Genomic DNA, 26202 nt, shown 5'->3' on the forward strand with positions numbered 1-26202 from the left:
CATCCGTCACTCAGCCAAGTCTGCTGGTCAGACCTGATATTGTTCCTTAGTCCTTCCCCTGCATATACATCTACAATAAGACATTTGGGATCAGTTTATGGCCCATCATAGAACAGCTATGAAGCTAACTAGATTCACAAGCCTGTAAACCTAGATCCATTAATATGATGTTTTAACTCAAGGTGAAAAAGGCATCAATATTCTATTTGCTAACAGTCTTTTGACAGGGTCATTATGCAATGCATAGAATTTTTACAGCTAGAAATATTGTATTTTATTTATGTTAGTTTCATTCAGATTACCACTCCTATATTCCTGTTACTTGTCTAGAATTTAGGCTCAGTGTACCAGAACATAAAAGCAGCTATGCCCATCCCATGTTTTTCCTTTGAAGCACACTGAAACATAAAAATTAGTAACAATTAGTAAGGTTTGTATTCTTTCTCAGTGGCAGAAATGGGTTATTCATTGAAAAGGGAAAGGAAAAGAAATAGCTAGAAATAAAGAAAACAGGTAATTTCTAATGAAAAAACAAATACATAAGGAAAGGGAAAAGAAGCACAAGAAAAAGTATAGGAAAACTGCAGTGAGAAAGTGGGTTAATGTAAATAAGGTAATAAATAACAGAACAGGCATTCTTAGATTATTCTTCTCTTGATTTTTTTTTTCTTTTCACATTTCTTACTTCAACCTTCAAAACATAAAGCAGACTGTAAAAGCACAAATATAATCCCTGATCTGGATGTCTTTTAAGTCAATAGGCAGTAATCAAAAGGTATAGCTTATAAAATTTAAAAAGAGCTGGATGCAGTAGCAAACACCTGTAATCCCAGCACTTTGGAAGGTTGAGGTGAGAGGATCACTTGAGCCCAGAAGTTCAAGACTAGCCTGGGCAACATGGTGAAACCTTGTGTCTACTAAAAGCACAAAAAATTAGCTGGGCATGGGGCCATGCACTTGTGGTCCCGGCTACCTGGGAGGCTGAAGTGGGAGGATTGCTTGAGCCTGGGAGATGATGGAGGTCGCAGTGAGCTAAGACTGTGCCACTGCACTCCAGGCTGGGTGACAGAGAGAAACCCTGTCAGAAAGAAAAGAAAAGACAGAGAGAGAAAGAAAGATGTGGGTTTAAGAGAAAAGACAGGTATTTTGACCCACATCATGACTAATTTTAAGAGCAGTTGCAAATATTCCCCCCTTGCAAGTGGTATATTGAAAAGGAAGCCAAAGTGATTTCAGACACAGCTTAAAGCAAATGATATCGTATGACTCCCTCTAGGACATAAATAGTATGACTGCCTTTACTACCTCACTTTGTTCTATAAACTTTGCTTATGCTCTGTAACTACTTAAAATGGGAAAGTTAGAACAAGTGACCTACTCTTTAAATACCGAAGTAGAAAAAGGAATGAAAAACTATGTCTAGTTTCCTTCCTCCCTTTTAATTTTCTTCATCCCTCCCTTCTTTCTCTTTCTGCTATCCCCCCACCTCTTTTTCATTCATTAATTTGCAGCTACCAGGACATATGACTCTATAAAGCCAAGCCCAGGTAGATAACTTGAGCTGGGGAACATTTCAGATCAGAGCCTTGAACCACAGTTATGTCTGAAAGTTGGATAATTTCAAATGAAAGCATGGTGACATAGGTTGACTGAAAGAGTGGTACTTATATGCAGCACAAGAGCACTTTAAAAATGCTACTATCATTGACCTGTAATAGTAAGAATGGCTATAGAGACCCTTGCCATATGGTAGCAGTTGAGGTTGAATGAATAACCCCAGATTATTTTAACTTTGTTTTTGAAGGCTTGAACTGTGCTACATGGCTCTAAAACTAATAAATTGGTGAAGTTATAGATAAACTTACTATGTGGAAAGGGAAATGAAACAAAGGAGGTCATTTAGATGATCTAGAGCTGTTGGTCACACATTTTTTGTTTGTTTACATTTCATCAGCCAACATATCAAAGGCTGTAGGAACTGACAGTTGTGTGGTTCAATTACTATATTTACATTAATAAATTAAGCAAAATTTAGTAACTCATAGCCCAGAAACATGATTTAGAAAAATAAATGCAAAATTTTGGAACCATTCATTTGCTTTCTATATTTTTAAGGTGAAACTATAATATAAAAGGAAAAAAAGATTTTTTCCCACTTGGAAAAATAATATCTGGTTTATTTTCTACCAAATAAAAATTGTATACATTAAAATAAGATGAATGCTTAATGGAACTAATGAAGAATGCTGATTGTTTGAACATACAACCTGTGTTTCTGATAAACATTTAAAATACTGGAGGCAATTAAAAAGTTTATTAAGAAACAGTTTGGAATTGTCATGGATATGAGGGAGTTAAGTTATTTTTGATATATTTTATACTGAATGTTAGGCTGTGAAATTGTATAGAAAGACAATTAAAATCAGTCTTAATTTGACCCAGAATCTTTCAGATGCTGAGCCAAATGTTTGAGACAGCACACAAATGAAGATTAACTCAACATTTCCTCATATTATCTCTTTCAGGTGTCACTGGCATCCTTTTTTCTCTTTCCTACTCTCCCACCCAAATGCATTCTTTGAAGGGACTCCTAACCTCCACAACTCATGATTACTAGTGATTAATTTAGCAGCATCTGACTGCAGAAGACCACCCTCCCTCCTTTTATTGGGTGGGGGACAGAGTCTCACTCTGTCACTCAGGCTGGAGTGCAATGGTGCGATCTCAGCTCACTGCAACCTCTGCCTCCTGGGTGCAAGCGGTTCTCCTGCCTCAGCCTCCTGAGTAGCTGGGATTACGGGTGTGTGCAACCATGCCTGGCTAACTTTTTGTAGTTTTAGTAGAGGCGGGGTTACACCATGCTGGTCAGGCTGGAGAAGACCATTTCTATCTCAGTTCCCACTTTCATGTTTAGGGAACTCCCTTCTTTGTCAAGCATTGTACTGAAGTTCACTATTAATCTACAGCTTCAATATTAAATCCAAAGGGGCTAGACTGCTACGGAATTTTTCTTTCAGTGCAGACGCATACAGCTGCCTTCTCAGAGCCATGCATTAGTTCATGCAATGCTTCTCAACAAGAAGATTTAATCATGGTAGCCCCAACAGAATTATATTTAATTACTGTGTGTTGGTATAGCAGCAAGTTGCCAAAGAGAAAAAATAGCAGCAAGCTGGATTTTCATGACTCCAGGCAATACTGGGTGCAGAATGGCATGAACAAAATTTCAAAAATAGACCATTTTTTTCGTATCCTGGGGCAGACAGAAATAGGACATGGAAAATTGCTAATATAATTGAAAACTATAGCTATAAAAAGACAATATGAATCTGAATTCCATTCAGGGTTTCATGAAACATTAATCCAAAAATATCTTTAAGGTCTTTCTGAATTCACCTTTATTCTATAAGCTGCTGCTTATGCTCTGCAACTATTTAAAATGGGAAAGTGAGAACAAGTGACCTATTATTTAAATACTGAAGTCAAAAAAGAAATAAAAAACTATGATCGTTTCCTTCCTTTCTTTTTAAAATTTTCTCCTTCCTTCCCTTCTCTTTTTTCACTCCCCCTTTTCATTCTTTTTTTTTTCTTCTTAAAATACAAAACATTTGAGTACCAATATACCTATTTTTTCTCCCATGTAAATTCTAAGGCATATATAATAACATTAGTCTTTCTAGGTAAAATCTACATCCAACTGTTTTATTGTAAAATAAGGTTATTTTATATAATAACCCTTACTGTTTTTCATAATTATTTACTTCTTCTAGTAATAAAAGTCACATGGAAATCAAGTCAAATTCACTTTAAAAGGTAGATTCAAAAGTGATGCAAGCACATGTATTTCAAAGGGTGTAGGTGATTTCAACTTACCAAACAATGCATTGATACTTATTCACAGATACAAAATAACTCACTGAAAAATGAAACATAAGTCTGTGCCCAAAATATTTAAGTTAAAAAGAAGCAAGTCAGTATGATAAATCAGGCATACTTATAAAATACTCTGACATCATATACATGTAACTATACAAGTTGAATTTTTAAAAGCTGATGGAAAGGACATCACCATATATCCTCCATTTCTATTTCTAATCTACCCTATTTCTGATGATGGAGTACACAGTAGAAAAAGCCCTCAAGTTCTCTATAAAGCTTAACTTTAAATTCTTGTTAAAAATTAGAATAAAAATGTAAATCCTTTCTTAAGGAGATGCTGCCAAAAGGTGAGAGAATACTAAAAAATTTTAATAGGTATGATAGACTTAGGATTATTAAGACTGTAAATATTATGGATAAATCTACTCTGGAGAATGACAGCTCCAACTGTAAAGGGTAGCAAGCATTTATTCATACAATTGAGTGGCTAAAATGCATGGGAAATACTATCACTATGTTTAAAATGGATTCTATAAGACTCAAAATATGCCCTTAAATTCAACTTAATTAAAAAAAAAAAAAAAAAAAAAAAGACCAGATTTCCTTCCACAAACTACTTTTGCTGTGCAAATGCTAATCCTTCTGACCTATAATGCTTGGACTCCTCTTTCTTTCAGGGTTCCTTATACCACCCAAATATATTAGGTAACTCAGTAAAGCCAACTAAAAGATTAAAGGATGAAAATTTGCATTTTCCTCCATTAAGTCATGTTTATAAAGAGTAATGTCATGCCTTGCCTTTTTTTTTTTTTTTTTTTGAGACGGAGTTTCGCTCTTGTCACCCAGGCTGGAGTGCAATGGCGCGATCTCGGCTCACCGCAACCTCCGCCTCCTGGGTTCAGGCAATTCTCCTGCCTCAGCCTCCTGAGTAGCTGGGATTACAGGCACGCGCCACCATGCCCAGCTAATTTTTTGTATTTTTAGTAGAGACGGGGTTTCACCATGTTGACCAGGTTGGTCTCGATCTCTCGACCTTGTGATCCACCTGCCTCGGCCTCCCAAAGTGCTGGGATTACAGGCTTGAGCCACCGCGCCCGGCCCATGCCTTGCCTTTATCTCTCCTTTCCAAGATGTCTGAACTTGACAAATTAATTAAATAAGCCTTACTACCAACCTTAGTAAAATTGACAACATCTCTGATAGAGAAAAATGTGGTCTAAAGAGGTATTACGGCATTTTTCAGGTTATATAATAAGGCTCCAAAAACTCAAGTCTATTCTAGAAAAATTTGCCTTTAGCAAATTCTTTTTTGTGACCTAACAATTATTTGGTGAAATTTAAAATAACTCCCTCATGACTATTCTGGGAACAAAGGACACAAGAATAGTGATTTTCCTACAGATGTTTTTTGGCCCCATTAGTAAGGAGCTTTAGTTTTCAAAGCCAAAGACATTTTCTATAGTAATATTTTAGAACAACACAGCCTGAATTCATAGATTATGATTTTTAAAAAAAATAGACAATATTTCAATTTGTAAAATCCTTAAGGGCGCATATTTAATTTTTGTAACATTCTCTATATGCTTAATATGGCAATATCTACTCTATAGCATGCATAGATGTTAAATAAATGCTTGCTGACTTACTATGACCTACTGGTAGTTTCAGCAAAACCAAAAGTATAAATAATCAAGGGAAAATAACAAAAGATCAATTTCAAGTTTTACACTCATACAACACATCCAAACCATCATGGTCTTTTAAGCTCAGAGCATGTTTTCAATATACATTTTGATGCCTGACTGAATTTTCATGTAAAAAGCAAAATACACACAGGATAACAAGATATAATTCCTCTCATACCTGCAAAATTCTGTTTTTACATTCATGATGAATTAGCTTTGTCATGAATCCCTTCCATTTTCTGAAATTTTACTAAAACATCCCTTCTGAGGAACATAAATGTCTGGTTTATTCAAATTTCAGAGATAGGTAAACTGGGGCAAAGAGAAATGCAATTATAGCTGACCACATGTGATTAAATCAGGCACAGACCTGGAAGTAGAAATCATTACTTCTTTTAACTCACAGTCAGTCATGTATTTGTCTAACTTTGCTCTGCTGACTCAAAGATCTATATCTTGTTTTCAAGATATGAAGGATACAGAGGGTATTTAATAAGTGGCACTTAATAAATGAATAAAGAATCATTCAGAAAAATAATCATTTACTAGGAAGAGGCAGCAAGAAGTAACCTAGGACTAATAATATCACACTATAGAAAGTTTACTGAAATTTAACATTATTGGCATAAAACTTTCATATAAAAATCCAATTCATACATTCCTTCAACAAACATTGATTAATGATGCTGTGGAGAAGTCCTTGTCCCAATTTCAAGAGTTTCCTTCTCCCTTTACCTTCCACTACAATGAGTATAATAAGGAAGGTTGAACTGTCAAAGAAAGAAAACAGGATGTAGATCCCACTGCCACTCAGAATTTGTCAGGTAAAATGCCTTGAAGTAGGCTGGATTCTGTTAGAAGATAAATGCATTTTCCTAAGAAATAATGTTATAATTAGTAGATAGATTCCTACATTAATCCATATATGTCAATTTAAATCTCAATTCAGTTACTAATAAGTGTAATATCAGCTAATTAAGAGTTATATGAACACTAGCCTAGAAATCTGGTCACTATTTATAAAGTCATTTTTTGTGAGTAACTGCTTTGCCCACTTATAAACTGGTTATTGCTTGTAGGATATGACATATAATAGAATACAAGGACGATATAATATTTGTAACAAAAAAGCACTATTTCTATAGTCATTATCTTTGGGGTGTGTTTATGTGCATTAGCAATCCAGACACTAAATGAGAAAGTGATTTTGGAGAAAAAGACAATTGAAAAACTGGAGAAGACAGTCACCTGGCAGAATGAAAAGAAAGACATTAAACTTTTATGTATTTCATATTCTATACACTTTAAAATTACTAGGAAAAAGAAGCAAGGGAGGAATGGTACAAGTGCTGATGTCAGGTTAAGTTGACAGTGGAGCTAATACTTGTTTCAGTCAGGTTGTGGCTAATCACTATACATAAAACATATTTTACTGTATGACAACCATAGCAGATAATGTATCTGAAAGAGTTAGTTCAAACAAAAAATAACTTTACCTTTGGACTTTTAACATAACAATATTGATAATAATAATGATTAATATTTATTGAGTACTTATGCATATCAGGCACTACACCAAGTTGTATTAAGCTGTTAAATCCTTAAGATACCCCAAAAGGTGGTATCATTCTGATTTTATACAATATGAGGTGCAGAGAAGTAAACTTGCTTCTTTACTTTACATTGTTAAAGTAAATTCTTTACATTGTTAGGTCACAAAGTTAATAAGGGACAGGGTTCGATTTCAAATCCAGGGTTAGGATTCAAACCTAGCCCCAAACTTTAAACACTATGTTAAATTGATCTTCAGTAAGTCTACGTCAACACTACAAGAAAACCAGCAAAATATTAATAACTGCCAAACATGAGCATTTTTAGAATATGGTGAGATGCTGATTAAACTTGATTCTTTCAGAAAAATAAAGAGGTTATTAAAAAATAAAAATATACCTTATGATCTCAAGTCCTAAATTCATACGGTAAGCACAGCTATTTAGAGACTTCAGGCATCCAAAGAAAAAGGCAACATGAAGAATAGCCAAACATGAAATTTCAAGTGTGTCTTTAAATAACAAATGACTTCAAGAAGTACTGAGCTACTTAAAAGAAGGGGTTACTATATCTTTCTCAATTATGGGAGAGAATTAAGCCTTTAACTTATATTCATTGAGTGTAATGAATTAACTTTTGTTTTTTGAATATATATCTTCACAGGATCTTACAAAAACAGCCACACATATTATTTCCTGTGTTCTATGGCTTAGATGAAGAAAACAGTTGAGAAGGAAATGCTTTGAAAGGGAAAAACAGTGACCAGGGAAAACTGGTAAATTCTACTTGCTGAAGTCTAGGGTATACATTTCATGTACCCAAATGCATGTTTAGGAGTAAAACCCAAAAGGAGCAAAAGAAAATTTACCTTGTTGCTGGTCAGGAAGATACTTATCTGAATCTTTAAAAACTACACTAGGATTGGTAGTAAACCAAATCTGTCTAAATCCATGGATATGAACCACAGCAAGATATGACCATGAGCTGGTTCACATTTTTCAAGCCTCTGTAATTTATAGAATAAAGCTGCCATTTTCATTATTTTTTTTTTTCCCCTTTGGCCAAAGCCAGGATTTGAAAGTAGATGTGGCTACAAAGTTCATTTATGTATCAGAAGTAAGGATTAGGAGATAATTCAAAGGAAGAAATAACAAAAATGACAAAATTTAATGACACACTAAATGTCAAAGATAAAAAACAAAAAACAGTAAAAGATAACTAGAAGATTTCTATGCAGGGAAACTTTAAGAACATGCCACTGACAGAAGTATTTAGAAAGCAGAGCTGAACATATTAAGACCACAAAAAGACATTCAAACAGGAGCTGGAAATGTAAGTATAAATGCATGTGAGCTATGCCATTTTATTGCTATCACACTGTAATATTACATTATAACATATCATATTATAATGCGCCATCATTTATTTGGGGACTAACTAGCTATATCTCTAATCTATTTTATTTATAAATTTTCTAGAACATAGGAAAGAAAATATAGAACATCATAATGATAAGCTAATCATCATATATACAGATATATGAAGGAAAGGATATACATATCTCCTTTCTATCTCCCTCAAAGATACATATAGTTTATATATTAGTCTTAAGACAGTTCAAGAACTTTCTAAACTTGTTACACATCCATTAATAATCCCTCATCTTAAACTTTAAATTTTTCTTTCCCTCTTTTCACTGATGACCCCTTTTATATTGTAAATGATCATTATATGAGGCAATATAGAAAGATAAGCAGAAATTCACTAGTGCCAACTATAGTGTGTTTTTAAAAATATTTTTATTATGGAAACTTAAAAACGTATGCCCAAGTAGACAGTGAGAAATCTTCTCAATTCTTTTTTTTTTTTTTTTCTGAGATGGAGTCTCACTCTGCTGCCCAGGCTGGAGGGCAGTGGCACAATCTCGACTGCAACCTCCACCTCCTGGGTTCTTGCAATTCTTCTGCCTTAGTCTCCCGAGTAGCTGGAACTACAGGTGCACACCACCACGCCCGGCTAATTTTTCTTATTTTAGTAGAGACAGGGTTCATCATATTGCCCAGGCTAGTCTCAAACTCCTGAGCTAAGGCAATCCACCCGCCTTGGCCTCCCAAAGTGCTGGGATTACAGGTGTGAGCCACCACACACAGCCTCTTCTCAATTCTTTTTAAAGAATGCTTTAATTAGATGGATTTATCAAATATCCCCATCAAAGAGAAAGTCATGTGTTTTCCCATTATCTCTATGGTTTAGCTACTAATTTGGATGTCACAGAGAGACAAACTAATTTTACTTTTCATGAAACAATTTATGTACTCTGATTCATCTCTAAAAGTTTGTGAGTTAGAATCAATAATTTTAATAGCAGCAGAGGTAGTGTTTTCAAAAGATACTATTCCAAGATTTCTTCACACTATGTCCAGTTTTCTAACTATAGCATACAAATAGCATAAAAATAATACACATGAATGAAGGGATGGAACATTGTAGATAAACATATTGAAATAAGTAATAAAGCAATTATTAAAGATTTTCTAAATGAGATTTTATAAAGTAGAACATCTTAGGTGATTACCTCACAGTATAGAATCATTATTTTTTTGCCTACAGTTTCTTACAGTTTAAACAGTTTGTGGTCCTACAGTGTTTAAAAATTGTTCCTATTTTTTTCTTTTGAAATAGGAAATAGTATGGTTTTTGAAGTCCATTTATCTTTCTTCTCTTCCTTTTTTCTTCTTTCCCTTCCTTTCTTGAATATGTAGACCTACTATCTGCAATTCTACTGAAACTTCTGTTTGCAAAAGCTCCAAAACTGTTAGTCCAAGTTTGTTTAGATCAGAATTGGTGTCCTAATAGCATCTCAGAGTTCAAAGGGCAACTGTTTTGCATGTTACAACTTTAAAATACCATCTTCCGTTTAGGTAGCTAGAAGTTCTTAATTATTAAATAAAAATATAATTTTCAGTCCTTGTCTACTCAACAGGAAATAAATGATTTAGCTTCTAAATGTCAAATTATCTAAGTCAACCTCGATATTGGGAAATCTAAGACATTAAAGATAAAACTCAAAAGGGTTCAATTTGGATGAGTAAAACCATGACAACTTGGATGTTTATTATTTTTTGGTTTAGATACTGTGTTACAAATTATAATAAATTCATATCTAGTATATATTCCAGCTTCTCAAATAAGTCAGAAGGAATTTAATTTCTAGCAAAAGCAAGTATTAATTCTGGCTTTGGTTTACACTAAGGGAATTCTGAAGCAATATTTTTAAATGATTTTTAAAAGAAACTCTTTTAGAACACTGCTGGAACAAAGTTGAAAATCAGAAACATGAAATAGATCTTTTTTTTCCCCACTTTGCTTGAAGGGATGAAAAACAGTATACAACTGAGACACTGATCTCATTACATTCATAATATTTTATGTTTTCCAAATGTAAAACCAATTCCAAAGGTCAAGAAATAACTGGTGGATTATAATTATATTTTAAAAAGCCACAGTAGGCCAGGTGCAGTGGCTCACGCCTGTAATTCCAGCACTTTGAGAGGCTGAGGCAGGTGGATCGTGAGGTCAAAAGATGGAGACCATACTGGCCAACATGGTGAGACCCCATCTCTACTAAAATACAAAAATTAGCTGGGTGTGGTGGCACGCACCTCTAGTCTCAGCTACTTGGGAGGCTGAGGCAGGAGAGCTTTTTGAACCCAGGAGGCAGAGGTTGCAATGACCCGAGATTGTGCCATTGCATTCCAGCCTGGTGCCTGGCAACAGAGCGAGACTCTTTCTCAAAAAAAAAAACCAAAAACCAAAAACAGGCATAGTAGGTGGCTCAATAAATATTGATCAAATGACTAAGAAAAATAACAATAAAATAAATAACAATAAATTATATTATCATAAATGTTAGAGGTCTTTCTAACATTTTCTTGAATTAAAGTTTTGTATATTATAGGTACATCTTCTCATAATATATACTCCTGACTATATAATCAACCTGAACAAAGTAAATGGATAAAGTGAAAATGCAAGACTACTATATGCTAGTCACAGAGCTAATGACTTTTAACAACTTCTTAACAGAAGAAAGCAAGGTATTTAAGAAAAGACAATTTCCTGCCACTCACTTGCTAACTTTATGACCGGCAAGACAGTTAACCTCTTTGCGTATCAGTTTCCTCATCTTTAAAATGAGGATGACATTAATATCTACCCCAAACAAAGCTGTTATGAAGATTAATTGATGAGATATCAAAAGCAAAGCTAATCACAAGTAAGATAACTGTATTTTTAAATTTTTTTACAAAGGGGTCATAACTACATAGAGAAATATTTGCTGACTAGTATCAGCCAGTTGAGGTTATAAGTCTTGTTCCTATACAACACATGGATAGATCCATTTTTGAGCAAGGCTTAGTTTTTCATCTAATGAATGACACAGAATAGTGATATGTAATCGGTAAACCAATGTTCTACATTAGGGGCTGGAGACTTTATTTCTTCAATAGTGGAGGTAAATGAACATGATGATGTAAATGTAAAGGAAACAGGAGATCGAGCCATGGAAGGTTTGGCTACCTCTACAGTGATGCTATAAAATAAATACTGTATGTTACCAATGATCCTGTCAAGAAGTTTCCATATGAAAAATTGAAAGCTAAGAATATTCCTTGAAATTATAATTATTAAGGTTTACAGTCTAAAATTCTGTGAAATATTTACCAATTTAAGACTAAATAGAAACGATTATTTCTAGGCAGAGGATTATCATGAATATTAGATTCTTTATGGAGTTCTTCATTTTACTGGTCTTTATAGCATCATAAATTCAACATAAACAGCACCTATGGAGACCACAGAGATGTGGCATTGAGTGAAAGAGAGAAACCCTACCACAAATGACAGAAAAAGATACACACTTCATGAAAAATAAAGAAAGCCCATGTGTCACAATGAAAGAAACAAACCTAGATGAAGCCAGAGTTCATTTAAGAGCTGAGTGCCATGGAGCAAATGCCACAGCATACATAATCCCCCCAAGAAGCCAGTTCCACATTCCAAAATGAGAGCCCTCCTGCACACATGCTGTCATAGAGAAAGTAATACCCTGATGAATGCAGTAGGCTGTGATTGGAGATGATGCCAATGGTAGACTTCTTATACATTCTCATGGGAAATGGAGAATTGCCTGGATGAAGTGGCAAAAAGAAATGGGTTATATATATATTTTACACTAAGACTCATAATCTTGGGGAATTAAGAAAAGACTTAAAGAAAATGTGGTGATGAGATAATGCCAATCTTCTCTTTCAAATGTCTCAGCTGCTATTACAAATAGTTCATTTGCCTTTCTTTTCTTTGCTTCTCTCTACTGATGTTTCAAGAAGTTAATTCTCCAGGAAACCAGTTTTAAGAGAAAAAAAAATCTGACAGTTGTAACTTGCAAAGTTAAAAATTGAAGAAGATGGCTGTAATTCTATTGATTCAATAAATTAAACTTTGTGAAGCTATGGGTTCATCATGCCATTTCTTTCAAAGCTTTTTTCTTAAAATTTGAGGTCTGCAGATGGTATCCTCCCTCAGGTTCTGCATATACTACCTGGTATTTTAGATAGTGCCAACTTTCAAGGGTTTTCTTTGGCATGATATTCTGAGATAATATTTCTGCAATCTAATTCTAATTCTAAGCTGATAATACTGGCCTTAATATGGTAGCTATAGTGGTCTGTACAAAGTAAGTACATGTAGAAATTATGTTGTAAAGAAAAGAGCTAAGGTCTTAAAATTCATACACTATTGAAGTCCTTTTTCTTTTCTTTTTTTTTTAAAATGAGACAAAAGTCTCTCTCTGTTGCCCAGGCTGCAGTGCAACTGCACAATCTTGACTCACTGCAATCTCTGCCTCCCAGGTTCAAGTGATTCTCCTGCCTTAGGCTCCCAAGTAGCTGGGATTACAGGTATGTGCCACCACTCCTGGCTAATTTTTTGTATTTTTAGTAAAGACGGGGTTTCACCATGTTGGTCAGGCTCATATCAAACTCCAGACCTTTATGATCCACCCATCTCGGCCTCCCAAAGTGCCGGGATTACAGGTGTGAGCCACCGCACCCAGCCTGAAGTCCTTTTATTTACCTGTCACATTTTGAGATATATATACTCTTTTTTCTTAGCTACTCAAACAGTACCTCTGCTTTGAAAGGAAACTTAATTGATATTCAAAGTCTGTTAATAATACTTCAATAAATCTGTTTTTTAAAAATAAGAAAACCCATTTTTCCTATAGTTTAACACAATAAGAACAAGAAATTAAATCTCCTAAAAGACAATTAATTACATAGGCCAAATTTCAAGTAAAATATTTTACTAAAAGAAAATGAATCTCATGACCATTAATCTCTTTTAGATTACAAGAATCTTAGGAAAATACAAGCAGCAAAAAATTATTAAAGTTACCCAGTGAGATTTAAAAATAGGAATAAATCTATTTTATATAAAAGATTTATTCCTATTTTTAAATATTAAATTTTGGATGTTTTCCTATGTCTGTGGTTAATGAGATAGAATGATCACTAAATGAACACAAGTCTTCAGCTATCAGATACAGACACATATAGATATACAAAGGAATCTTGCCTTTAGCCGATATGAGTTTAATAATAAATTATCTGATTCAAAAGAGTCATTATGAAATTAAGGTAGTCAGAGCAATCAAGTTGGCTATCTGGGCTTTAGCTATTTCAATGTGATATAGTGACTGCCAAAAAAAGTTATTCAGACAACAGAGCATCATAAAAATATAAAAATTTCCCCCTTACAGATGATTTTCCCCTTTGGTATTTTCATCCATTTCAGGCAAGTGCAAAGTGCAAGGCAAAATAAATTAAGGCAAAAGGAAAATAAAATGAGAAAAATGTTGAGGGCGAGCATGTTATTGACCATGTAAGAAAACACGTGCAAAATATACCTCAGATACACTATAGGTAGATGAGCACGAGGGAAGCCGAGCCTGGTTTTGCAGTGGGGAAAAGAAAACACTGTTAAAGAGGAAAGGATAGCATAGTCAGGGTCACAGAGGGGTTAGATGGCTCCATCACCAACACACTTGCCAGATAATCAAACAGCTTTATGAGCAGACACTTGAGTTTGAAAACATCTCAAGACTCAAGTTATTTGAAGGAAAACTTCGTGACCAAAAAAAAAAAAAAAAAAAAAAAACCTTGCTAAAAAAAAAAAAAATCATGATGGAGATGACTCCCTCTGCTCAAAATCTGGTATGATCTTGCTGAGAGGGACAAAGCAGAATGCTGGACAATTTTTTTTTTTTATGGTCCGGCATTGATCTTTGCTGGCTTAACACTAGAAAACTACATGTGAGGTTGTTTATAGGATAACTCTACCATACATGCTCACAGTTATCATTAAAGAGGGTACCAAAGACCATATTCTGGTTCTGATTTTCTGTTCCAAATATTCGGTTTTTGGTATTACTGAAACTGGATAAAGATGACAGTAGAAGAATCAGAAATGCACTTATTATCAGATTTGTTCTTTAATTGTATTTCCAGTGCCACGCACAGCAGAATGTAGCAGGTGCTCAATAAATGTTTATTTAATGAATAAGCATACAAATCCCTTTTCTTCTATTCTTTAAAAAACTGAACTTATGAAATAACATTCAGTAATTTTAAAGCTTATTATTACAAAGATTTGTGGAAAAAAGTATCATTGCCACTTATTGCTTTGAGGTACTTTCTAAAATATAACGGCAATAGCAACACTATAAAAATGTAAAAACTTAAATACACAACTCTTCTGCAGACAGCTTTTATCAAAATGATTCACAGAATTTTTTCAATAGCTATTTTATCATTGATTTTTTAAAATAGCTATTTTGTACTTAAAACCATGTTTAATCTTTATGATGCTGAATTGATAATGTTTTTCCCTGTTCTTACTTTCTATGTTGTCACACTGCCATGTTCAATTCGGTGTCCTCTTTTCTCATTGGGTTGTCTCACAATGCCATGAAAGATGAAATTGTTAAGTATGAATTCTCTAGTTACAAATACTGCAGGAAGTTCCAAAATAAAAAGATAGGATGGGGAAATGAAAGTACCGGAGAAGGTGACAATAGAAGAATCAAAAATGTACTTATTATCAGATTTGTTCTTTAACTGTATTTATAGCATCAAGCTCAGCAGAACGTATTAGGTACTCAATGTATATTTATTTAATAAATGAATATACAAACCCTTTTTCTTCTATCCTTAAAAAACTGAACTGATGAAAGAATGCTCCGAATTTTTAAAGCTTACTACCACAAAGATTTGTGGTAAAAAGTATCATAGCCACTTATTACTCTGAGGTACATTTGAAAATATGGTAAATTCTATACATATTCAGAAGTAACCCATTTTTGAACCATACATACTTCTGACTTTCTTTAACAAAATGTTAGTTCTAAGAAAATCTTTCTGTGTATGTTTGCTCTGTGTCTATATCTATGCCCATAAAATTGAAATACATTATCTTTAAAAACAGTTTGAGAGTCTTGTCATTCTTAAAATTTACTCAGTTCTCTATTTTCTACTGCTAGGAAAATTTACTTGAGATATTTTGTTAGTACTTTCTCTTTGAATTAAAGTCTATTCAGAGGCGGGCAATTCTATGGTGCATATTAAACATCTCAGAAACATGTCACTTCCATTCTAAACGATGCATTAGGCCACTGTAGGTTATTTTATTAATATCATGAGATTTTTTTGCTCAAAGCACAGAATAAGACGGATTTTTCTTATTGTTATAACTGGAACCTTAGAATTGAATTAACTACATTAAGAGAATAATAATAAACTGAAAAGTAGTCAGATTAGTCAAAATCAGTCCAAAGACATAATCCTAAAATTGACTCACTGTTACCTTCATAATTATTGTAGTCTGGTCACATTTATAAGACATCATCTACCAAGATACTCAGGATGTTACATAATTATTATAAATGAAATAGTAAATAAATATTATTAATATAAGCAAATGCCAAAATGCCAAACAAGGAAGGCTCAAATAATGTTCTACGTAAAAGAACCAAGAGACACTCAAATTTGCCTATAGAAAGTAGAGTTTACAAACTGTTGGTGTAACTAAGGACTAATAAATGTTTACTCATCTAAGAACTGATGTTCCAGCTATTCTTCCCCACTCAAAGTTAGCTGATTCAATGCAAATACCATTTAGATTTTTAAGGTATGATGTATTACTCGATCATTTCAGGGTATCTTTTCCAGTTGTATAAAGTTTCCCAAAGAAAGTATATGATTTTAGGTGAGGCCAAACGGGGAATTTAGCAAAAATCAAAAGTTGATCATGGTCTTCAGGGGAAATATCTTTGTGAAGATGTAATGAAGTAATAAACAGAAAAATGTAATGTGTGCAACAAAAATACTCTAAAAACATATTTTATATAACATTTAAGACAGCAATAATGAGATTTATCTTTGTACTGTGAATACCCAGAAAGGAGTGTTCAATAAAAGAGGCATTTATAATCTATATTCTTTCCACAATAGAGTTCCATATTTGAAGAGTTTGTGTGTATGTGTGTGTGTAGAGGGTGAAATCTATGTGAAGAGAGAGAGTAGCTGGAGAAGACAATAAAAAAGAAGAGAATAAAAATGTGAAGGTAGACAATCTGAGGAGATCAGCCTTCCAAACATATGCTTCCTTGTAGAATAATCCGAAACCATCCACAAAAAAATGAGCAGCCTTCTTTTCTCAAGTTCTAAAATAAAGATAATTTCAAATTCCATTATAACCATTCCTATGCCAACGTCATCTTGACACACTAGCCAGTTATAGCAGGACTAAGCAAACATTTTCTGTTTAAACAGTCAGAGAGTAAATATTTTAGGCTGTATGAGACATATAATCTGTGTTTCAACTATTCAACTCTGCTGTTGCATAAACGTAACTGTAGGTTATGTGCAAATAAATAAGCATGGTTATAATTTAATAAAATGTTATTTTTAAACACTGAAATCTGAATCTCATATAATTTTCATATGCCATAAAATGTTATTCTTCTGATGTTTTCCCACGGTTTATAAATGCAAAATTAATTCTTAGCTTGTGGGCCTATAAAAGAACAGGATTTGCTGATCTCTGAGTTATCACAGTAACTCAATAAAAATAAATGTACGAAATCCCCAAAGACAATAGGTATCTATTTACCAAAAGTGTAAGAAAGTAGTTTAGAGCTAAGGATGGAATGAAAATACTCATCTTAAAACATTTACACAATCACAATCACCAAAATTCATTAATTATATTAGCCCTATTTTATACTACCCCATTTGGCATTCAGGAAATTAACTGTTAAACATTTAAAAATCATGGTTCGAAGGATGATTACTTTCTGATTTGATTCAAGTATTTTTCTTAACACTTATTAAAAATGTAGTCTTATTTTGGGTGATAACTCCTCCTTTGACTAGCTTTTTCCACTTTAAATATCATCCTTTTATTTGTGTTAGTATAGTAAGTACTTACAAATAATTGTCATTCCATTTCATCACTTTCCATCTTAGTTTCACTTATATGCCAATAATCTGTCTTCATTAACCATATTCCCTTTTGTTTATCAGTCTTTAAAAAAATCACCATATTTAAAACCTATCTATACCTATGTGTGGCTGAGTAGAAATTTAATATAATACATAAACTGAGTACCTAGATAAAAATACAAAATTGTGTCATATGAGTGTATTTTCATACCTTTCCTTTCTTTTCTTTTTTCTACCTATGTTTATTTCATGAGCATTTACCTGTGTTTTTCCTGAATATCTTAATATTCAGCCTCTCCTTGGCCCGACTGCTCCTCTACTAATTCAATTCTTTGTAAATTTACCTTGATTTATATTATGCAAAGAAAGGGCCAGGTGTGGTGGCGCACGCCTGTAATCCCTCAACTTTGGGTGGCTGAGGCGAGTGGATCCCCTGAGGTCAGGAGTTTGAGACCAGCCTGGCCAACATGGCGAAACTCCATCTCTGCTAAAAAATATAAAAATTAGCTGGACGCAGTGGCAGGTGCCTGTAATCCCAGCTACTTGGGAGGCTGAGGCAGCAGAATAGCTTGAACCTGGGAGGTGGAGGTTGCAGTGAGCTGATATTGCACCATTGCACTCCAGCCTGAAAGACAGAGCAAGACTCCGTCTCAAAAAAAAAAAAAAAAAAAAAAAAGATAGTATTAGTTTGCATTATCTTGTCATGTTTTTCTTTTCCCTCCTTCCCTCCTTCCCTCCCTCCCTCCCTCTTTCCTTCCTTCCTTCCTTCTTCTTTCTCTCTTTCTCCTTCTCTTTCTCTCTTTCTTCCTGACAGAGTCTTATTTTGTTGCCCAGGCTGGAGTGCAGTAGAACAATCTCAGCTCACTGCAATCTCCACCTCCTGGGTTCAGAAGATTCTTGTGCCTCAGTCTTCCAAGTAGCTGAGATGACATGCATATGCCACCATACACCTGGGTAATTTTTAAATTTTTTTTATTTTTTAGTAGAAAGGTTTTTTTCCCTTGGCCTCAAGTAATCTGCCCACAAATACAGAAGGTACTACCTGCCTTTTAACATCTTTTTGCTATATCAGACAGTTAATAAGATCTTTAGACTGATTACCTAATATTTAATATTTTTAGAAACAAGGTAATTAGAACAAAGTGTTTCTCAGTGAGTTCTCCCAAAGTGCTGGGATCATAGGTGTGAGCCACCGCTCCCTGCCTTATCCTTATCCTGTGTTTTTCAATTCTCAACATTGTCTGTACTGGTCTTCAATCTTGTACATTACTTTTAACATTCTTTTTACTAGATTTATGCATTTGATTACATGGAAAATTAATTTTTTCTCTATGTGGTTTTATTCTTCAGTCATTATTCCCAGCACATCACCAATCTAAAGATTTGTAGTTGGGGAGGTGGGAAGAGACAGCATGGGGAGAAATGACAGATACAGGTGAGGGGAAGGAAGGCAGCAAACCACACTGCCATGTGTGTACCTATGCAACAATCTTGCGTGTTCTTCACATATACCCCAAAACCTAAAATGCAATAAAAAAAAAAAAAAGATTTGTAGTAACTTTCATAGTCATTAAGGTAGGAAAATTCTGCTCAGGTACAAGATGATGATTTTATTATTACTAAAAACCCACTTAAAGTTCAAAATATTCTGCTTTGAACAATATAGAGAAAAAGATGCATTTTAAGTTAGAAATCATGAATCTAATATGTTCTATTTTTTTTTACTATGAGTCAATGTTTAATAAATAATACATTTTAAAATAAATAAAATTATTCAAAACATTATATCTCAGAATATTCTGTTTTACATTGTTGACTAGATTACCCTTAATGAATTATGGTACAGGCTCTTCCGTTTCTAAAAAATAACATATTGTCTGCATCATCCAATTCAAGCATTAATGATTTAATTAAATCCTATCTCACACTTCTCAATGATGTCTCAATTTCTCTAGTATATAAAATATTTAATTTTAAAATATTTTATTTTTAATATTAGCAAATTAAACTATTAGCAAATTAAATCTTCATCCTGCACTTCTGAATGATGTCTTACCTTCTCCATTAAATAAAATATTCAATTTAATTTTTTAATATTTAATTTTTATTTAACTATTAAATAAAATTATTAGACTTTACGGGCCAGATAATCTGTTTTAACTATTCAACTCTGCTGTTAAGTAAAAGTAACTGTAGGTTATGTACATAAGAGTCTAGGTCTGTTAACTCAAAACAAATGTGCCTAGTTGCCAGATTACCTATGATGATACTTTAACAGTGATTAATTTCCTTGAAAATTGAAATAGAATCATCAAGGCTATACCCCTCAGATCCAGCTCATAATCTGTAATCATGCTGACATAACTAACAAGGGGTAGAAGACATGACCAATAGAAAAATCTCCAAATGGAGTCTCACGAAAAGATCCTCAGAAAATTAAATAATTGTATAAAAAACATACAATTGTATGACTCATCTAATTGAAATATTCATCAGTCCTGGCGCGGTGGCTCAAGCCTGTAATCCCAGCACTTTGGGAGGCTGAGGCAGGTGGATCACAGGGTCAAGAGATCGAGACCATCCTGGCCAACATGGTGAAACCTCGTCTCTACTAAAAATACAAAAAAAAAAAAAAAAAAATAGCTGGGCATGGCGGCGTGCGCCTGTAGTCCCAGCTACTTGGGAGGCTGAGGCAAGAGAATTGCTTGAACCCAGGAGGCGGAGGTTGCAGTGAGCCGAGATTGTGCCACTGCACTCCAGCCTAGTGCCTGGTGACAGAGTGAGACTTTGTCTCAAAATAAATCATGGATGAACCTGGAAACCATCATTCTCAGCAAACTGACACAAGAGCAGAAAATCAAACACCGTATATTCTCACTCATAGGCGGGTGTTGAACAATGAGAACACATGGACACAGGGAGGGGAGCACTACACACTGGGGTCCGTTGGGGGGAAATGGGGGAGGGGCGGGCGGGTGGGGAGGTGGGAAGAGATAGCATGGGGAGAAATGACAGATACAGGTGAGGGGACGGAAGGCAGCAAACCACACTGCCATGTGTGTACCTATGCAACAATCTTGCATGTTCATCACATGTACCCCAAAACCTAAAATGCAATGCAATAAAATAAATAAATAAATAAATAAAAATAAAAAAACTAAAAAAAGAAATATTCATCAGTATTTTAATGAAGTAAAAGACACTTCATATACTTGTTGATATGGTTTGGCTCTGTGTCTCCAAATCTTATCTCAAAATGTAATCTTCACATGTCAAGGGAGGAACCTGGTGGGAGGTGATAGGATCATGGTGGCGGTTTCTTCCATGCTGCTCTCATGATAGTGAGGGAGTTCTCACTAGATCTGACAGTTTTTTTTTTTTTTTTTTTTTTTTTTTTTGAGACGGAGTTTCACTCTTGTTACCCAGGCTGGAGTGCAATGGCACGATCTCGGCTCACAGCAACCTCCGCCTCCTGGATTCAGGCGATTCTCCTTCCTCAGCCTCCTGAGTAGCTGGGATGACAGGCATGCGCCACCATGCCCAGCTAATTTTTTTGTATTTTTAGTAGAGACGGGGTTTCACCATGTTGACCAGGATGGTCTTGATCTCTTGATCTCGTGATCCACCCGCCTTGGCCTCCCAAAGTGCTGGGATTACAGGCTTGAGCCAGCGTGCCCGGCCGATCTGACAGTTTTAAAAGTGGCAGTTTCCCCTGTGCTCTCTCCCTTCCTGCTGCCATGTACAATGTACCTTGCTTCCCCTTCACCTCTGCTACGATTGTAAGTTTCCTGAAGCCTCTCCAGCCATGTGGAACTGAGAGTCAAATGGCCATTTTTCTTTATAAATTATGCAGTCTCAGGTAGTATCTTTATGGCAGTGTGAAAATGGACTAATACACTTGTTCTTGTTTGTGTACACCTACAATAAATTTTCATGAAACAAAACCATCACCAAATGCCAATTTACTTCATTTTATAAACTAAACCTGTCTAATACAGTCTATGCTTCTGAGAATAATTTTTTCTTTTTAGCATCAATTTCTAATATTCAAGGCATTTTAAGGTATACTTGGGTAGTAAGAATTAAAGGGTAAGGAGAGAGAAACTGAAAATTTAGCTAAGCAATTGATTTGCATGCTTCCTTAGCTGAACTCTCTAGAGAGGTTACTACTTGCCTTTTGATAGTTTTTTTCCCTGTATCAGACAGTTAACAGAATCCTTACCCTGATAAACCTCACACTGAATATTTTTAGAAACAAGGTAATCAGAAAAAGTGTTTCTCAGTGAAATAAAACATAATATGAAGATGCTGAGATTAATCATACAGTAGTATAGATGTTGAAAAAAGAAATTAAAGAGTGGCATGAGATAACCTAATTTTTAAAGCATCAAACTTTTAATTTGATGTTAAACTCTTACTAAATTATTACCATATAGCAAGTCTCAACTCTTTGGTCTCAGTTTGATTGGAAAAAAAATCACTTCTCATGATTGGGTAGCAAATAGCAATAGACTAAAATACATATATTAAAATGTTTTTATGGGTTTCTAGAATAATTAGGAATGTTCAGACTGATTTAATTATAAAATCCACATCAATCATTTTTTAAAAAAACAATGGAATAGATTCTGGGAAGTGATTATGGATGTTTTTCAAAATTCTCTAAGAATATGTGTAGAAAAGACAGACTAGCTCAAAGGAAGAAGCAGAGATATGAAACAAGTGCATTATTCCTTCTCTTTTTAGTTATTAGAATTTAATAACTGGTATTAATAAAAAACATTTTGTATTTCAATAATCAGAAATTTAATGTAGAGATATACATGCCTATGTGTGTCATATAATTGAAAACAAGCTAAAAAATCAGATAATTAACATATCTGTAATTTTTATTCTAGATTTTATAATAAAACTATTAAAGCTGTAGGAATTAAATGAATGGTAATAATCTTGGGAAAAGTAAATCAGGAGTCAGGATTCACAGAAACTTTTTTAGAAACCCCAGGAATGAAATTTAGGATACAGCTATAAATTGGTGTAGTAATTTAGTTTTTCCTCTGCTACACTTATATCATATACCAATTTAGAGATTTTTTTCCTTAAAAATCTTGATAGCCTGAACTATTTGTCACAAAAAATACTAGCATGAGTTCTGACTATATGATGTATAGACAGGATTGAGTGGATACAAGGTACTGTTCTCCTTCAATGGTTCTCTTGGGTACACTGGCCTTTAGCTCAGGTATTTGTAAGATGCTACATGAAAGTGTTCCTGGTGCAGGTGCTTACTGCTTATGTTCTTATTTTTAAACAAACTTACATACAATTATTCTAAAAGAGTCTGAGTTAAGTCTATTAACTCAGAACAAATGTGCCTACTTGCCAGATCACCTATGATACTCTAACATTGATTATTTTCCTTGAACATTGAAATTGAGTCATCAAGGAAATACCCCTCATATCCAGCTCATAATTTATTATTCTGCTAACATAACTAACAAGGGTTAGAAGACATGACCAATAGAAAAATCTCCAAATGAAGTCTCATTAAAAGATCCTCAGAAAACTACACAACTATATAAGAAATAGTCATTTTGAAAAGAAAGATTTCATTTTGCACTGGGGCCAAAGTATTAAGTCAACAGCAATGTTAGTGTGGCTTTTGGGTTCTCCACCCTGCTAATTTAATCTTTATTTCATAAATGTGAGTATGAAGCTGCAGCTAGAAAAGAAAGAAAGAGGGGGAAAAGACATAGAAAGGAAAAAGATGGAGATGAGAGGACAAACCAATCAGATTTGGAATTACCAGTCAGCAGAAGTTTAGGGGAAAAAAAAATCATCAAGTGAAATCGTACATTTACTCTGAGAGAGTATTCTTTCACATTGCCTTCTAGGTGATCTCTGAGCTCCTCCAGCTTTCGATGGAGCTACATGTAAACATCAGAAAATGAATTGAAAAAGCAACTTGTTCTCTTTTCGGTTTTCCTTTTTCCTTTTAAATACAAGATCACAGCATTATACATTTCTCACTGCCTTTGGCAAACATTTCAAAACTTCAAAGGTCTTTCTACAATGTAGGAATGCATGCTCAACAAACCCGTGACTAGGAAGTCAACATTTTATTTTGTTTAATTACAGCATCTCTTCTTCCCAAAGCATTAGAGAAAATATAAACTATAACCATCCTTATAATCCCCTAGAGATTCACTTTGATATTTTCTATTTTGTAGAAATATGTCATAAAGATATTTAAAGATTATGAAATTTGGCTTTCCCAAACACACTTTTTAAGACTGCATCCATATTAATATAAACTGATTGAACTATAAAATGTATCTTTTGTTCTTCAACATATATTTTTATATATACTCATATTGTATAACCCTTAAAATCAATAAACATGCATTTATAACTTGAAGTTCTATATATCCAGAAGCCGAACTTGGAGATAACTGCACGCACACGCACTCGCACATACAATCCAGTTTACAGTACACAGTGCTACAGTTATGGATGCCATGTTTATTTTTATTTCACCTTCAGTAATTTTCAGTCACGTCATTCTGTACCTTCTCACTTGAATTTGAGTGATAATCCATAGTTTAAACCATAATGGATTTATCTTCCTTTACAGACAAAGGTAAAATGATACCTCACAGATAGACAGTGAGGAATGCTACTGATATATCATCAGGATACATAAACTCACATTTTTCTGACTGAGTAATCTTAAATTGCTTACGTTTTGAAATAGGCATATAATTAACACTTCCCATCCCCTCTGCTTATCCTTGGTGAAATAACATTTTAATAAAATAGCTACCCACTATAAAGCAGTGTTAAAAGAACAGAGAGGATGGCTTTTCTGGAATAAAGGACACAAACATACAAACACACCTTCATCCATGTGCACTCATGTGCATGCGTACAGACAAATAAATAAACAACAACAAAAGGGTAAAGTTAAGAAGGCAGAAGAGGCAAGGAGAGGAAAGAGTGCAGAAATTAGTATTTCATAAATTATTAAATGGAAACAAATTGGAGGTGTGCAAAATTTTGAAATGATTCAATATTAGGCCTCAAGGAAGTCATTAAATTTTAGGACATCCCAGTGTACTGAATTATCTAGCATTTTGATTAATTTAACAGTTACTATTACTGTAAGGGCAAATGGGATTGAGATAAGAAAATGATGAATTTTGTGAGGTGATTTTTCTGCATATTATTAGAATTCAGCAAATTTTCTAACTTGCATTTAAGGTGGCAGCATTAAAAGTGATCAGTTGGTGTTTCTTAAGAGCGATAACTAATTTACCTTTTCATTATGATTAAAGGTTTGAGTACTGAGTACCCAAGGCATATTGAACAAATAAATATTTAGCAACTAGCAAACAAGATGATCAAATTAGTAATCTTTCAATTGTATATTAGCAGATTATATATACAAATGGGCAAACAATTAGGTATGTATCTGGTTCTGTTGATTGTTGTATCAGTTTTTTGAACTTTAAAAAAATAAAACAGAGGAGATTAAGAGGGCATAACTACTATCAGCTGTATGTGAGCCCATTATACTACATGACATAAAATTCCTTTCTAATCCTTAAGATTATGTGTATTGAATACACATTATTAACTCATAATAACTTTTCTCTGAAATGAACTACAAATGGTAATGATACTAAAATAACATTCAAATTATTTTTTTAAAGTTAAAGGGGAGATAATATTTTGAAAATAAATGTTAGTTCTCTGTATAACAGGAACTTAACACACAGTCAGTGACATCAATCAGAGGAACGGTTTATTCTATAACCCCAAATTATAGGCACCTGTAATGAGGCAGTTGCCCTTTCTGTTGTTTGTGGTGCCATTCAAAGCTAATTATTTGGCAGCTTGCCTTCAGCTGGTTGCTCTATGTGTAGCCAAAACAACAACAAAAAAATGACCCAACAGCCAATAAAAATATTAAAATTAAAAAAATGGGATGGTGAAAAATGGAAAAAGCCCCCTTCCTCCCACCACCCTCCAAAAAGGAAGAAGTGTAGGCTATAGACGAAATCTTGCCAAAAAATGTTAGAAACATATTTACTTTGAGGGATCCAACTCTACTAGCAACTCCTTTGCTTTCATCCGGCCGTCTAATTTGCTACAATGAGGGAAGGTGGGTAAAAAAGACAGAATAAAGAAAAAGTGAACTTAAAAAATTTTCTATACATTAGTAAGTAATACATGCAAAAACATCAACTGACTCTGTGGTAGCTCTTAGGAGGCCAAGGAGTTAACTAACCCAGAGGCTGTATGATATGCTCTGCAAATAGGCTGGTCCCTAAAATTCAGTCTTTGTTATGGCACTATCCCTGAGATGAGGAAATTGGCACTTACTTTTGGTTATCTTGGGGACGTCTGATGAAGCAGTATCTGGAGTAGTGTTACATTTGCATTTGGCTTACAAAAAACAAAGAATTACAAATATACCTACGTACTTTTCTCTCTTAGTGTTTTACTGTCTATCCCACTGTAAT

The 26202-nt window shown here is 34.1% G+C and overlaps 1 protein-coding gene across 15 annotated transcripts in view; it reads right to left on the reverse strand.

Annotated features, from left to right (window-relative positions):
* The window catches only part of GPHN (gephyrin), a 664399-nt gene that overhangs the window by 179989 nt on the left and 458208 nt on the right, over positions 1-26202 (reverse strand). For 6 of the 15 annotated variants that reach the window (XM_010335175.3, XM_010335173.3, XM_074393112.1 and 3 more), the window contains one exon: positions 25770-25826. The exons of 5 other annotated variants lie outside the window; for them this stretch is intronic. In XM_010335175.3, coding sequence (XP_010333477.1) covers positions 25770-25826 — 57 coding nt within the window. Of the gene's footprint in view, positions 1-23532; positions 23605-25769; positions 25827-26202 lie in introns of all 15 variants that reach the window. 4 more of the 15 variants (XM_074393111.1, XM_074393108.1, XM_074393110.1 and 1 more) reach the window with 1 other exon arrangement.

The sequence above is a fragment of the Saimiri boliviensis genome, chromosome 2 (assembly GCF_048565385.1).
Source record: "Saimiri boliviensis isolate mSaiBol1 chromosome 2, mSaiBol1.pri, whole genome shotgun sequence".
NCBI lineage: Eukaryota > Metazoa > Chordata > Mammalia > Primates > Cebidae > Saimiri > Saimiri boliviensis.